This window comes from Sus scrofa, chromosome 15 (genome assembly GCF_000003025.6).
Source record: "Sus scrofa isolate TJ Tabasco breed Duroc chromosome 15, Sscrofa11.1, whole genome shotgun sequence".
In the NCBI taxonomy this organism is placed as follows: Eukaryota; Metazoa; Chordata; class Mammalia; order Artiodactyla; family Suidae; genus Sus; species Sus scrofa.
In genome coordinates, this window is record NC_010457.5 from 99974388 (window position 1) to 99989741 (window position 15354).

Consider the following 15354-nt stretch of genomic DNA (forward strand, 5'->3'; position numbering starts at 1 on the left):
TTGGAGGAATTAATATCCAAATAATGGCGATACTACTCAAAGCAACCTATAGATTCAACATAATGCCTATCAAAATACCAATGGCATTTTTTTCACTACAAATAACTCTAAAATTTGTTTGGAAACACAAAAGAACTTGAGGAGCCAAAATAATCTTGAGCAAGAGAACAAAGCTAGAGGTATCATGCTCCTTGATTTTAAACTGCACAACAAAATTGCAATAATCAAAACAGTGTGGTACTGGCACAAATACAGACACATAGATCGATGAAGCAGAATGAGTTCCACTGATCCAGAAATGAAACCACATTTATATGGGCAATTAATCTACAAAAAAGGAGGGAAATATACAATACGGAAAGACAGTTTCTTCAATAAGTGGTATTGGGAAACTGGATAGCTACATGTAAAAGAATCAAATAGGACTCCTTTCCCATCCCATATATCAAGTTAAATTCAAAATGGATTTAAAGACAAATGTAAGATCTGAAACCATACAATTTCTGGAAGAAAACACAGGCAGTATGCCTTTTGACATGAGTCTTAGCAATATTTTTTTGCTGTGTTCTCAGGCAAAGGAAACAAAAGCAAAAATAAAGGGGCTACATCAAACTAAAAATCTTTTCATAGCAAAGGAAATTATCGATGAATGAAAACACTGCCTACTGAATGGGAGATGTTTGCAAAATGATATATCTGATAAGGGGTTAATATCCAAAATATACAAGGAACTTATAAAACTCTACATCAAATAAATAAACCAATTAAAAAATGGGCAGAGTATCTGAATAAACATTTTTCTGAAGCAGACATACAGATAGCCAATAGGTACATGAAAAGATACTGAACATCACTAATCATTAGGGAAATGCAAATCAAAATCAAAACCACAATGAAATATCACCTCACATCTGTCAGAATGACTATTGTTAAAAAGATAAGGAAAGAAAATCACAAGAAAAAAAATTTTTCTGTTTTTTTAATGTTGTCTGAGATGATGGATATTCACTAAACCTATTGTAATCATTTCATGATGCATGTGTGTCAAATCATTATGTTGTACATCTTAGTATTTTTTTGTATGGTCACACCCATGGCATATAGAAGTGCCCCAACCACCAGGGATTGAATCTGAACAGATCTGAATAGCAGCTGCAATTTACACCAAACCTGCAGCAACACCAGATGTTTTAACCCACTGTGCTGGGCCAAAGATTGAACCCATGCCTCTGCAGAAACCGAAGTCATTGCAGTCAGATTCTTAACCCACTGTGCCACAGCAGGAACTCCTGTACACTTTAGTTTTATATAGTGCCGTATGTTAATTATCTCTCAATAAGACAGGGGTAGGGGAATATCAAGTTTTGGTGAGGGTATAGAGGGTGGAAATGTAAATTGATGAAGCCAATAATTGCAATTCCTCAAAAAATTAAAAAGAGAACTACCATATGATTCAGTAACTCCACTCCTGGGTATTTAGCCAAAGAAAATGAAAACACATTTAAAAATGTTCATTGCAGCATTATCTACAATAGCCACATTATGGAAGTAACCTATGTGTTCATCAACAGATAAATGGATAAAGATGTGGTATATATAAATACAATGGAATATTACTCAGTTATAAAAAGAATGAACTCTTGCCATTTGTGACTACATAAATGGACCTACAGGGTATTATGCTAAGTAAAATAAGTCAGAAAAAGACAAATACTATATGATGTCACTTATTTGTGGAATCTAAAAAAAACAAATGAACAAAAATGACAAGACAGACAGAGTCATAGATACACCAAACAAACAGGTGGTTGCCAGAGGGGGAAGGGACTGTGGAAGAGGAAATAGTTGAGGGAGATTAAGAGGTACAAACTTCCAGTTGCAAAATAAATGAATCATGGATATGAAAGTACAGTATAGGGAAGCTAGTTATTACGTACCACCTTTACACTGTGACAGATGGTAACAGACTTATGGTGGTGATAAGTTTGAAATGTATAGAAACATTAGATCACCATATTGTGTACCAGGAACTAACAGTATTGTAAGAGTTACACTTCAAAAAAAATAATAAACAATAAACTCATAGAAAGAGATCAGGTTCGTGGTTACGCAGTAAGGCTGAGGGTAGTGGGCGGGGGGATTGACAGTAGTCTAAGTGTACAAACTTCTAGTTACAAGATAAATAAGTACCATGGATGTAATGTACAACATGATAAATATAATACTGCCATATGGAACGTAGGTAAGTTGTTAGAATAAATTCTAGTTCTCATCGCAGGACAAAAATATTTTTTTATAATTTTTTAATGTTGCTATCTATATGAGATGTTGAATGTTCACTAAATCTATTGTATTAACCATGATGTATGTTAAGTCAAATCATTATGTTGTACATATTTTTTAAACCTGTACGTTGTTGAATGTCAATTATATCTCAATAAGGGAAGGGAAAGTAAAGAAAATTGCAATGAGCTTCAGACAGAACTTGCCAAAGTACAAACACCAAATTAAGTGAACATTTCATATACATACAGTGCTGTACCACAAATGGCTGTTTTCTTTAATCTCCAGTGGACCACAGGGTATGAAGGGAAATGTGAGCACAACATTTGCAAGCTAAAACTGCAATAGGTATTCTCAGAGTGGAAGGCTTCCCTTGGGGGAAGATGAGGATGTGGCAAAGACCTGATAAGAACACAGCTGTAGATGACAGAAGGAAAAGATATATGGTTCAAGTGCCCTAGAATTTTCGTGCTGGTATACAGAGGCAATTCAAATGAGGTCTATTGTACTGGAGCTACTACAAATGTACAAAACACCTTGCTTAACCACAGCCTTCCACACAGATACCCACACACTTAACTTCTTAGGATCTCTACAGCACCCATTCTGCATGCTGAGTTACCACCCCCAGTATCCTCAGTGCCCTGGGTGGGGAAGGGTAGTAAGGGTAATATTTCCTCTTTACACTGCACTGCAGAGAAAAAACTTTATATATATTTTACATAGGTTATATATAATTATATATTTCATAATATAATAATAGGATATTTTATAAATAGTAGTCCTCTGGCTAACCAAAAAGACCAGCCACACCTAAGCCAGAACACCATCTAGATGAGCAATGCTTTTCTTCACAAAAACCAGAGGGATGGATTTTAAGGTAACATCCGTATTTTTTTTTCTTAGTGTTGATAAGCAATTCCATTTTGGTCTGTTTGTATTTCAGATGATGATTTAGACACACGCCATTCCTTCCCTCCACTTTGCAACTTTTGTGAGGCTGGACTAAGAATTCCATTGGCTTTACTAGCAGATAATTCTTATGTCACTTCCTTTCACATCCTTTTGGCCCCACTTCTCCATTCCAGACATGGCTGCAGTGAACAGTTCTGCACTGGCTTCAATTCAGGTGGGGGTGACAGTGTCTCAGCTCAAGAAAATGTCTTTTACTTTGGGCTTCTTTGATGACATAATATGGGACCCCCAGGGCAGTCCTTTATGCACTCACACATGAGCAGCCAGAAGTAGGTAGAAGCAGCTTGGGAGCAGCTTCCATGAACCTGGGATGAGAGGTGATGGATAACTGCTACTACCCTGATCATCCTTGGGCAGATAACTTCCCAGGAAGCATTCTATATGCAACTCAGAAAGTCATGGCAGGATCATCCCAGTTGCCTCCTACTGGCTTCTCCTTCTTCCTAGTTTTACTCTCCCCAATCCTTTACTCCTGCTTCCTGGGATCACCTCTCCAATGGTACACATATCCTATTTTCAGGCTCCTCTTTCAAAGGAAAATAAGCTAAGACTACTTTAAAAAGCAGTGCTCTTCCATCCTTCCATCTCCGCTTCCATTCTCCCACTCTCATCTTACTTCATAAAGGAGTTTAGATTCTTTGGAGGGTTATGATGAGGTGTGTAGAAAGGGCAAGAATCTGGTTACAAGCTCTGAGAGGCTGGGAGCCACCAGTGCTGGGTCACCCTCAGTTTTTTTTTTCTTAAAAATGATTTTTATTTTTTTCCATTATAGCTGGTTTACAGTATTCTGTCAATTTTCTATTGTAAAGCAAGGTGACCCAGTCACACGTACATGTATACATTCTTTTTTCTCACATTATCATGCTCCATTATAAGTGACTAGATATAGTTTCCAGTGCTATACAGCAGCAGATCTCATGGCTTATCCATTCCAAAGGCAATAGTTTGCATTTATTAACCCCAAATTCCCAGTCCATCCCACTCCCTCCCCCTTGGCAACCACAAGTCTGTTCCCCACGTCCATGATTTTGTTTTCTGTGGAAAGGTTCTTTTGTGCCGTATCTTAGATTCCAGATATAAGTGAAATCATATGGTATTTGTCTTTCTCTTTCTGACTTACTTTACTTAGTATAAGAGTCTCTAGTTCAAGGATCACCTCTGGGAGCACAAAGTTCTCTAGTTAAAGTCACTCTAGGTCTTCCAGATAGAAAGGCCTCATGTGGGCTTAGATCCCTGGGGATTATTTTTCTCATCAAATTTCTGGGATGCAAATCCATTACTTTTTCAAGGACAATTCCATCTTCTGCCAGTTGTGATAACTCCAAACTTTGGGTGATCACACAGTATATAGAAGAACCCTTTAGATGTAACACTGAAGTTGACTTTGGAAAAAAAAAAATGGTTGCTTTGCTAGAAGCTAAAGAGCAAGCGGTCCATTTCTTTATGACTTGGGTTGTCAGAGCAGCCCTCACTATCCTCACCCCCACTCACAGCACCTTTCTTTAATTACTGAAAGGGTTTATTTCCATGGAATCTGTGAGGGTAGAGGTGGCTTAAAAAGTTGTATGTAACTTCAGTGTTTTCTGCAAAAATCACCCCACCTCCTCAAAAAAAGCTGTGTGTTGCTAAAAATGGCCTGATGGCTCTAACTCTGCCATTTATTCTTATAAACATTTACAATGTCCATTATTTAAGATTATTTACCAAAATTGTAAATAAATGCAATTATTACTCCAATAAAACATTACTGACAGAAAATTTTATCCAAGTGCAAACCTTATTATTCAAAGGAATCTATTTTTAATCAGTGGAATATTTTTAAATATTATGTTCTAAGACATAGATCTCAAATGATATGGAAGAAAAATTGCAGGATTAAGTAAAAAATGAGCACAGTACAAAGTTTAAATCTGCCAAATAAACATTTTAAACAATTATAGGCTTCACTGTCTAGAAAGGGTTTTTCGTACCAGTCACTGAATATTTATCCAGTAGGTAATTTTAATTTAGTCGATATTTCTAAGCCTCTATACTAATAACATTATCTTAAACTAGTGGAAATTTTATTCCATTTTAACATTTGTTAAATTTTTAAAGAGAAAATAAAATGTCAATTCCATTTCAGGTATTTTTCTAAACACAGAATACTTAAGGTAGATATTTACAGAATTTTTTAAAATGCTATGATTTTATAGAACATGGTGTAATAACCTTGGTGTGATACAAATGGGTTCACAGGACGTCTCATCATGGCTCAGAGGTAATGAACCCAACTAGTATCCATGGGGATGTGGGTTCAATCCCTGGCCTTGCTCAGTGGGTTAAGGATCTGGCATTGCTGTGAGCTGTGGTGTAGGCTGTAGATGTGGCTCAGATCTGGCATTGCTGTGGCTGTGGCTTAGGCTGGCAGCTACTGCTCTAATTCAACCCCTACCTGGGAACTTCCATGTGCCATGGGTGAGGTCCCCCCCCAAAATAGGTTCACAATTAAAATGCATACTCTGAAACATTTAAGAGTACTCACCTAAAATTCTTTTGTAGTTTTTTAATCTAAAAGAATACTTCAAGATATTAGAAATCTTCTCTGTATGAAGCCACCTAAATTCCATCTTATAGTTCATTCTGAGCTTTTAAAATAGGTTTCAAAACAAATAATGTTTGCATTAAACCTCACTTAAACTCAATGGTATTAAATTCAACATAATTATTTAACAGTGAAGTCATTTGTCCAGAACTACCTCTTCCACAGGACAGTGATAATTTAATGTCAAAATAATGAAACAGGATGGCCATGATATAAGAACACTCCTATAGCTAAAAGCCTTGGAAGAGGCATCTCTTCAGAGAACATCAACTATTCTCATTTCAAATTCAGAAACTGGGGCTCAGAGAGGTAAGTGACTCCCCAACTATCACAGAACCATTAGTCAAAAATCTATAATCCAAGTCCTTATTTCCCAACACTCACCCTGCTTCTGTTAGCCCATCTTCACAATTCTTTTATTCTGAATACTCAAATGTTCTATATGCATTAGCTAACTATAGCTTACAGCTCCTTTATTAAGATAGTTGTTTTTCCCAAGATATATACCTCATAGATCTTATCCATCAGAAAATAAATGGATCACAGAAAGTTAAAATCAGAAATTCATTAACTAACTTATTTGCAAGTTTGAAAAATAAATAACATTATTACAAAATCAATAAAGTACAATGAGATACTGGTAAATTACCATAGACAACGGTGGTAAAAACCTGCCTGGTGTCTTGAATTTTTCTTTGCTGGGTGATTTATCCTGCATTAAAAAATACAAAAAATAAAAAACCCAAACTATTTACTGTTAATGCCAAAATAGGTTCATTCAACCAAATATTACAGTGTCCAATATTAAAGCATATATTATCCAAAATACTTTAAAACATACTTTACAGATGATATATTATGTTCAGAAAGTCATTAGGAATCCACAAAAAATTGTTATAGCTAATGAAAGAATTCAGCAAGGTTGCAGGATTCAAGATCAATACATAAAAATTACATTTCTAGATGCTAACAATGAAAAATCCAAACCTGAAATTAACAATTTATAATAGTATCAAAAAGAATGAAGTAGTTAAGAATAAGCAACAGAAGTGTAAGACTTGTACACTGAAAGCTGTAAAACATTGCTGAAAGAAACTAAAGACCTTAATAAATGGAAAGACATCCCATGCTCATGGATTGGAAGACTAATATTGTTAAAATGCAATACTCTTCATCCAATAGTCTACAGATTCAATACAGTTCCTATCAAAACCCCAGCTCCTTTTTCATTTGTAGAAATTAACAAGATTAGCATAAAACTCATATGGAAATATTATGGGCCCCAAATAGCCAAACAATCTTGAAAAAGGAATAGAAAATTGGCAGATTTCATAACTTACTACAAAACTACAGTAATGAAGACTGAATAAGGATAAACAGATATATCTATAGATCAAAGGAATAGAATTGGAAGTTCAGAAATAAACCCATACATTTATGGGCAATCTTTTTTTTCGGTTTCAAAATTTCTGGGTTCTTTTTTTTCACTTTTTAAAGTATAGTTGATTTATAATGTTGTGCCAATTTCTGATGTACAGCATACTGACCCTGTTATTTATATATATCTTGGTCATATATTCTTCTGGGAATTTATCTGAGTCTAATTAGTGTCCATTTACTCAGCCCCCACCTCCTTTCTTCATGGCTAAAACTTCATTTCTTTTCCCAGTATTCTCTACTTCCTAAGGTAACAATGTATTCAAGCTAATACATCCTCAAGTTATTACAGAGGGAGACTTTGAAATTTTTCAGCATACAAGCAAGATGGTTTCTCCTTTCCCATATTGATACTTTCCTCACTGATTTTTACAGATGTATAGTGCTCCACTGTATGAATATAATGCAATTTATCCATTATATTCTCCTATAAATAAAAATTTAGCTTATTTCCAATGTTTCTCTATTACAAAAGATGTTTCAATAAACATCTTTAGGCATATATTTTAATGCACACGCAATTTTATCTCACATGCATATATGCCATAGTGTCTATATAATATACATACAATACACATATGAACACAGAAAATCTTTCTGTCACGTTAGTAGATTTATCTATTCGTAAAAAAATTTTATGACATTGTCTAAATTACTCTGATTTCCAACAGGTTTTGAAATCTGTAAGGCAATTCTCTCCACCTTAGTATGTTTAAAAATTATCATACACAATCTTGACCTTTCCTCTACCATGTTAATTTTGGGATCCACACTGCTTGAAACTTTGGGGGATTTTGAGAGAAATACATTGAGTTTCTAGAATAATTTGGAGGAAATTGACATTATTTTGATATTGACTCTTCTTCATGAATACAATATATTTCTTAATTCACATCCTGGGAATATGTCCTTCAAAAATGTTTCCTGTCATGGTTCAGTGGTTAACAAACCCAACTAGCATCCACGAGGACGCAGGTTCGATCCCTGGCCTCCTTCAGTGGGTTAAGGATCTGGTGTTGCCGTGAGCTGTGGTGTAAGTCACAGACGTGGCTCAGATCCTGCATTGCTGTGGCTGTGGTATAGGATGGCGGCTACAGCTCGGATTCAACCCCTAGCCTGGGAACCTCCATATGCTATCAGTATGGCCCTAAAAGACAAAAGACCAAAAAAAAAAAAACAAAACAAAACAAAAAAACAAAACAAAACTTTAATATTCTTCATATTACAAACAAAGTTTTATAATACTCTTAGACATCTACCATCAAGACTATTCTTAGGTATAAAGATTTTGAGTGAAAAGAGTATCAGGAGATCTAAATAACTGATTTACAAATGTTTTATTCTTTTTTGACCACAACTGTGTCACATGGAAGTTCCTGGGCCAGGGATTGAATCCCAGCCACAGCTGAGGCAAAGGTAGATCCTTAACCCACTGCATCACAGCAGGAACTCTGATTTACAAATTTTTAATCCCAATTGATTTGTAAACAGGGAGAGGTCTGTAAAGGCTGTATCTACATTATAGTAATTTCTGTGATGGTTTCTCTTTGCCCCAGTCCAGTCTCCATGTCTTCCTTCCAGCTCTGTGCCTGGAAGGCTAACTCTTACTATGGGCATCATCTGGGCTCCCAGCCCTTTGGTTTCTGGTGGGGATTAAGCAGTAAGAGGCACCAGGAGGGAACTAGAGAGGATGAGGGGAGAGTGGGCTATTTCTTTCCTAGCATTCCCTGTTTCCCATAGTTCTGATAGTGACTTATTTCTTTCAGAGCTCAGCTCCTGTCAGGAAACTACAATTCCAAGCCCTCAGCTCTCACCGGGTTGTGACTATGGGGTTTTGTTTCTTTGACTCATCAGGCCTGTGAATCGTACTAACATCCTGTTATTAATCCTTGGGTGCCTCCTTATCCCTGTCTCTTCCATCCCTTAACCTTGCCCACACCTCTCCAAATGGTCTTTTATAATTTTTCTTCAATCCTTTTGAGCATGCTGTTTTCCATTGAGATCCTGACTAATATAATTTTGCATTACCAGAATAAAAATTGCTAAAGAGTCAAGGTCTTCCTTAAGTAGTCTGGCTGGGTGCTTAGTTTTTATTTTGCTGATTTTTCAACTACTTATCTATTGGAAGGGATATTTTAAACCTAGTATAATCCAAATTTAAATATTCTGATAAAAAGTGACCAGAATCTATGAATGTGTCTGGTTAAAATCAACAATAATCTTATGAAGTTATCTGGTTAAATCAACAACAACCTCTCAAAACTTAATGGGGTTGATTTAAATATAGTCATATGTTCTGAGTTATGGTTGTTAAAATTATCACCATGCTGTTGGCCTCATATCCAACTGTTTTCACTCTGATCTCCTTTTTGAGCAATATCAAGAAGATATGATGAAGGGAAACAGAATGAGCATCACATAAATGCAAAACTACTTAATTTAACAACTAGAAAGAACACTAGGGTAGAGATAGGCTGACAGCTTTTCCTTTTTCTCTGCTCACAATCTGAGGTGGATTTTGTGGGGAGCTTATGCTTTTTGGCTATCTGTATTTCTAACCCCCTGAAAATTCTTCGACTGAAATTCAAAATGTCTTATGTTTCAACTAACTTTAAGGATGAAATGAGCAGTTGCAAGAGATTTATATTTCTCTAAAATACCTACGAGTTCAGACTGCAATTCCTGAAAAATGCCATGTCATTCTCAACCTTCCACTAATGAGGGGAATATATGAAAATCTCCTTCAGCAAATATGATTTTACCACCTGCTCACTTTTTCAAACTAAATGAATACATAAGTAAATGTCACCCAAAAAAATGGCTTTTCCAAAAATATAATCCATTCTGTTTGTTCCAGGTTAAAATATAAAAATGCCCCCCCCCAAAAGGAAAACTCTACTCAAAATTAGGATAAATGAAAGTATCAAGAGTTTTAAAGTTACAGTGAGAGAGGGACCTCTGCTGCTTAAAAATAGTATGTGAAAAGTGGAAATAATCCTTGATGGGTTCACGCCACTTCTTACAAGATCCCACTGCCTTTTCAAAACTATAGGTCCCTTTGGAGAGAGGAAGGAGTAGGGGTGAGGAGGTGTCAATCCAAACATCACTTTTATTAAGATAGAACAAAACTTAAAACTTAAAACTTAACTGCCAGTAAGTTTTTAGTGGATGCTTTTTAGGTGTAATTGGTTAATTGGGGCTTTGTGAAATAACTATGCAGAAATACCACTGCAAATACAGTAGATGTGTATTTTAAAGTTCAACACCATAGAATATGGTTCAAGATCAGGTCAAAGGCTAATGGAAGCATCAAGCAAATTATTTATTAACTAACGAATTAGGGTTTTGACATTTTCTGTAGTAGTCTACAACTCAATGTTACTTTTAACGCTGTTTCCACAAGAACACTACCAAAAAAAAAATTTATAAACCCTTGAAAAGGAAAGAATTACACTTCAATGTCAAAACAAGAACAGGGACCTGCTGAATAGTACAGGGAACTCCACCCACAATTCTGTGATGACCTATATAGGAAAATAATCTGAAAAAGAATGGATATGCATATATGTATAACCATCACTTTGTTGTACAGCAGAAAGCATCACATTATAAATCAACCAGACTTCAATCAAATTTATCTTGCAGGCTTAAAACCTGCAGGCTTAAGAAGCTGTGGTCTACAGCAAACCAAAATTTGCAGGCTTACAACCTGCAGACTTAAGAAGCTGCAGTCTACAGCAAACCAAAATTTGCAGGGTTAAAACCAACTGTTTTCCATTAAAAACCAGGATGCTAAAAGGCAAACCTAGAGAGTTAAGCTAGCCCAGAATAATGCCTGCATTTAACATCTTCCCATGCTGTTCTGGTATTAAAATGGTCGATCATTGTTCAGCATTTCTTTTGTTTAAAATTACTCTTTAGCTCAATAAAGAAAGAGTTGTGAAAAGTAGCCACTGCACAGTGTGTTACCAACCCAGGTTCCTTTTGCCAGAAGCTCAGCAAGCCAAAACGCTGAACATCGAGGTTCGCAGCAGAGAGAGGACTTATTCAGGCAGCAGCCAAGGAGATCTCAAATCTAGCTCCCAGAAGACAAGGGGCTGCGGTATTTATGGGATAAAAAAGAAAGTAGCAGGGCCATCTAAGGCGTGGGGAACGTGGGGAAAGATGATTGGGAAATGCTGTGGTAGCTGCCGTAGTTATCATTCTGCGCAGATATAATTAACCTATAGGCCTCTCCAGTTTGAAAAACGGAGGCAATTAACATGATCTGAGGATGGAGTTTCTAGTCCTCAAAAGGTCACCAAGCCAGATACTTGCACATGCCCAATTGGAAGGTGGGGGAGCTACCCAGTCTTAACTACCTCAGCCCAAAATAGACACAGCTGACTCCAAGCTCTTGGAAACAACTCAGGCAAGCATCCTATTATTTAGGCTCCATGCTGCTTGGAGGACACGCCAGTCTTTCGCAGCAACAATTAAACGCAAAATTGATTTGTGAAGGTGGGTGAAATGGATTTGACTAATGATTACCTATGGTTTCACCTGGCATCTTTTGTTACATGGCGTGGGGATATTTTCCTGAGATTCCGTTTGCCATTTACCAAACACTTTCATGTGTAGCATGGTATGCCATGGTATCATATTATTTGAACTTCATGACCTTAGAAAGGAGGAAAAGTAGTTCTGATTCTTTTTCTTTGTCTCAAAGGGAGAGAAGGCTTAGACCAATTGATTTGCCCAAAGTTTCACAGCCAGGGAGGGGCTTGGATTCCAACCCTAGAAACCAAATCCAAGGCAACTCCCCACCAAGTTTGCCCCCCGCCCAAACACACCTACTATTATTAGCATTCTGAGGCTATAATTTAAACCCCTTGGTCCGCTGCCCCGCTGATGTTTGGTTGTTACGACAACACCAAGTCAAACAGTTGGGAAGGGAACATATAAAAGCTTTCCCCGAGAACGTTCAGTATCCCAGATCATAAGTGGGGTGAAGGAAGCTGTACCCAGCGGGGTTACAACTGGGGAGTTCAGAAGACCGGGTTTCCATCCGTTTAGAAATGTGAGAGAAGCTTCGCGGCCGGAAGAGTCTGGGAAGGAGCCGCCCTCTCACCTGCTCGCTGCTCATGGCTGCGAGGATTTACTGGCAGCACCCGGTGCCTCCTGGACTGCTTCTGCCCGGCGCCCCGGGAACCCCTCAGACAAGAGATGCAGCAACGGGGACAGGGCAGGCTCCGCTCCCTCCGCAGGGGCCGTCTAGCGTCCTGGCTCCGTTTGTTGCTAAGCAACAGGCCCTCGCAAGTTCCATTTCCGGTCGTCTGCTGCTCCTGAGACAGTGCTGGGGAACTGGCAGTGCGTTCCCACGGGAGGTGCTTTCTCACCGATTGGTGGCGCCTGGGCCACTTCTACACCCTCCGCCTAATTTAGCTGGGTGTTCTAGGTCCCTGCCTTAACTCCTATTTTCCTATTTAACTTTCTGTGGCTAGAATTCGCAGAGGGCTAGTGGAATGAAAGGATTGCAAATTTAAATACTGATGTGGGAGAATCGAATTAGGAAACCAAAGCATGCAAAGGCTGAACCCAGTAAACACCTTTTTTCTGTTTTCCATATATTTCCAACTCCAGCTTTTTTTCTTGACTTTTCCCACACATTAGAAAACTATTCCTTAGAAGAATATATATATATATATATATATATATAAACCTGCAAGAATTCATTTAAACCAACATGTATATAAAGACTCTAGACTAGTGTGAATGGCTGGTGGAGAAACTGGTGAAAGAAGTTCTGAAAGTTTACAAAGTAGATTTGAGTAAAGGGAGTTAGAAAAATCTAGAGATGAAGCAAGGTGACATGCTGGTGCTATATCTTAAAGGACCCTTGAAATATGGTCTAATAGCAAAGAATAAATCTGACTTCATATTTTATCTGTTTCTTTACTTTAACCTTTGTATTCTTTTGCTTTCACTACAAGAATGTTGCCTATAGCCTGAAATATACAGGATAGCCCATTCTCAATGCTCTGACCTTTAAAGATGTAACACTTTCTTCATTCATATAGAGATAAAAATTTGCAGATAGAGAATAACATTTGTCAGAGGTTTATAGGAACATCGTGACCTGTGACCTGACCTATGTGTATGCCTGCAAAAATAAAGGATTCTAGCTCAAGAGTTTGCAACAACCAGCTACACCTCCTATACTTTTAGTATAGACGAGGCTTAAATTCTAACTTGGGTACATTAGTTCTTTGGGACACTAGTCCACCATCTTCTCAGTCTGCTTACTTTCTGAATAAAGTCACTATTCATTGCCCCAACAACTTTTCTCTTTATTAATTGGCCTGTCATGCAATGAGCAGTATGAGCTTGGACTTGGTAGCAGAGGTATGGAATTTACATGGAATTTCAAGGGAACTGGTAGAGCCAAAACTCTCTTGAAAAATATCAAAGTTGGAGGACTCACATTTCCTGTATCAAAACTTAGTACAAAGCTACAGAATTCAAAAACCGTGTCTTTTCAACAAATGTAGCTGGGATATTCAATATCCAATGCAAAAGAATATCGGTCTCTATATACAAAAATTAACTAAAAATTGATCAAAGTTCTAAATGTTAGAGCTAAACTATTGAAATTTTAGAAGAAAACTTAGGAAAAATTTTCATGATATTGAATTTGGCAAAAATTTCTTGGAAATGACATCAATTGCATAAGTAACAAAAGAAAAAAACAGACCCTGGACTTCGTCAAAATTTAAAATCTTTATACGTCAAAGAACAATACCCACAGAGTAAAAGGTACACCCTACAGAATGGGAGCAGATATTTGCAAATCACATATCTGGTAAGGGACTAATATTCGGAATATATAGAGAATTACTAAAACTCAACAACAACAATAAGAAAAGAAATCTGACTTAAAAAATGGCAATGGACTCAATAAGACATTTTGCCAGAGGGTATACAAATGGCCTATAAGCATATGAAAAGATGCTCACGTCACTAATCATCAGGGAAATGAAAATAAAAACCACAATGAGAAGTTTCGATTGTGGCTCACTGGGTTACAAACCTGATTAGAACCCATGAAGATGTGGGTTCGATTCCTGGCCTCGCTCAGTGGATTAAGGATCTGGTGTTGCTGCAAGCTGCGGCTGGTCACAGATGTGGCTTGGATCCAGCGTTGCTGTGGCTGTGCATAGGTCAGCAGCTGCAGCTCCGAGGTAAGCCCTAGCCTGGGAACCTAAGCCATAAAAAGAAAAAATAATAATAAGAAGAAGATACCATTTCACATGCACTAGAGTGGTTTTGTTTGTTTGTTTTTGTTTTGTCTTTTTTGCCATTTCTTGGGCCACTCCCTCGGCATATGGAGGTTCCCAGGGTAGGGGTCCAATCAGAGCTATAGCCGCCGGCGTATGCCAGAGCCACAGCAACACAGGATCCGAGCCTCATCTGCGACCTACACCACAGCTCACAGCAATGCTGGATCCTTAACCCACTGAGCAAGGCCAGGGATCAAACCTGCAACTCATGGTTCCTAGTCGGATTCGTTAACCACTGAGCCACGACAGGAACTCCTAGAGTGGTTATTATTAAGAAGAGAGAGAGTTATTATTAATAAAAAGCATTGATGAGGAAATGGAAAAAGTTGAACACTTATGCAATACTGGTCAGAATGTAAAACAGCAGAGCCATTATGGAAAACAATATGGCGGTTCCTTAAAAAATTAAAAATAGAATTACCATATGATCCAGCAATTCTACTTCCGGTATTTGCCCAAAAGAACTAAAAGCAGGAAATCAAACATATTTGCACACCCATGTTTATAGCAGCATTATGCACAATCACCAAAAGGTGGAAGAAACTGGTGTCCTTTGAAAGATGAATGGATAAACAAAATGTGGTAATAAAACTGGAATTTTTTTCATAGTGTGCATACTGGTATTTATTTTAAAAAGTTCTAAGGCATACGAAAAAGGCTCAAATAGAACAAAATTTTGCAAGATATAAGTCTCCCTCCCATTCATGCTGCATCTTTTACCTCTCTGGAGACAACCAGTGTTACTAGTTTCTTTGG

General features: G+C 37.4%; 1 protein-coding gene across 1 annotated transcript in view; it reads right to left on the reverse strand.

The window, feature by feature from the left end:
• Nucleotides 1-12961, reverse strand: part of DNAH7 (dynein axonemal heavy chain 7) — a 265071-nt gene extending 252110 nt beyond the window's left edge. Inside the window, 2 exon segments of the mRNA XM_021075816.1 lie at nucleotides 6492-6554; nucleotides 12390-12961. Coding sequence (XP_020931475.1) covers nucleotides 6492-6554; nucleotides 12390-12404 — 78 coding nt within the window. The 5' untranslated portion in view covers nucleotides 12405-12961.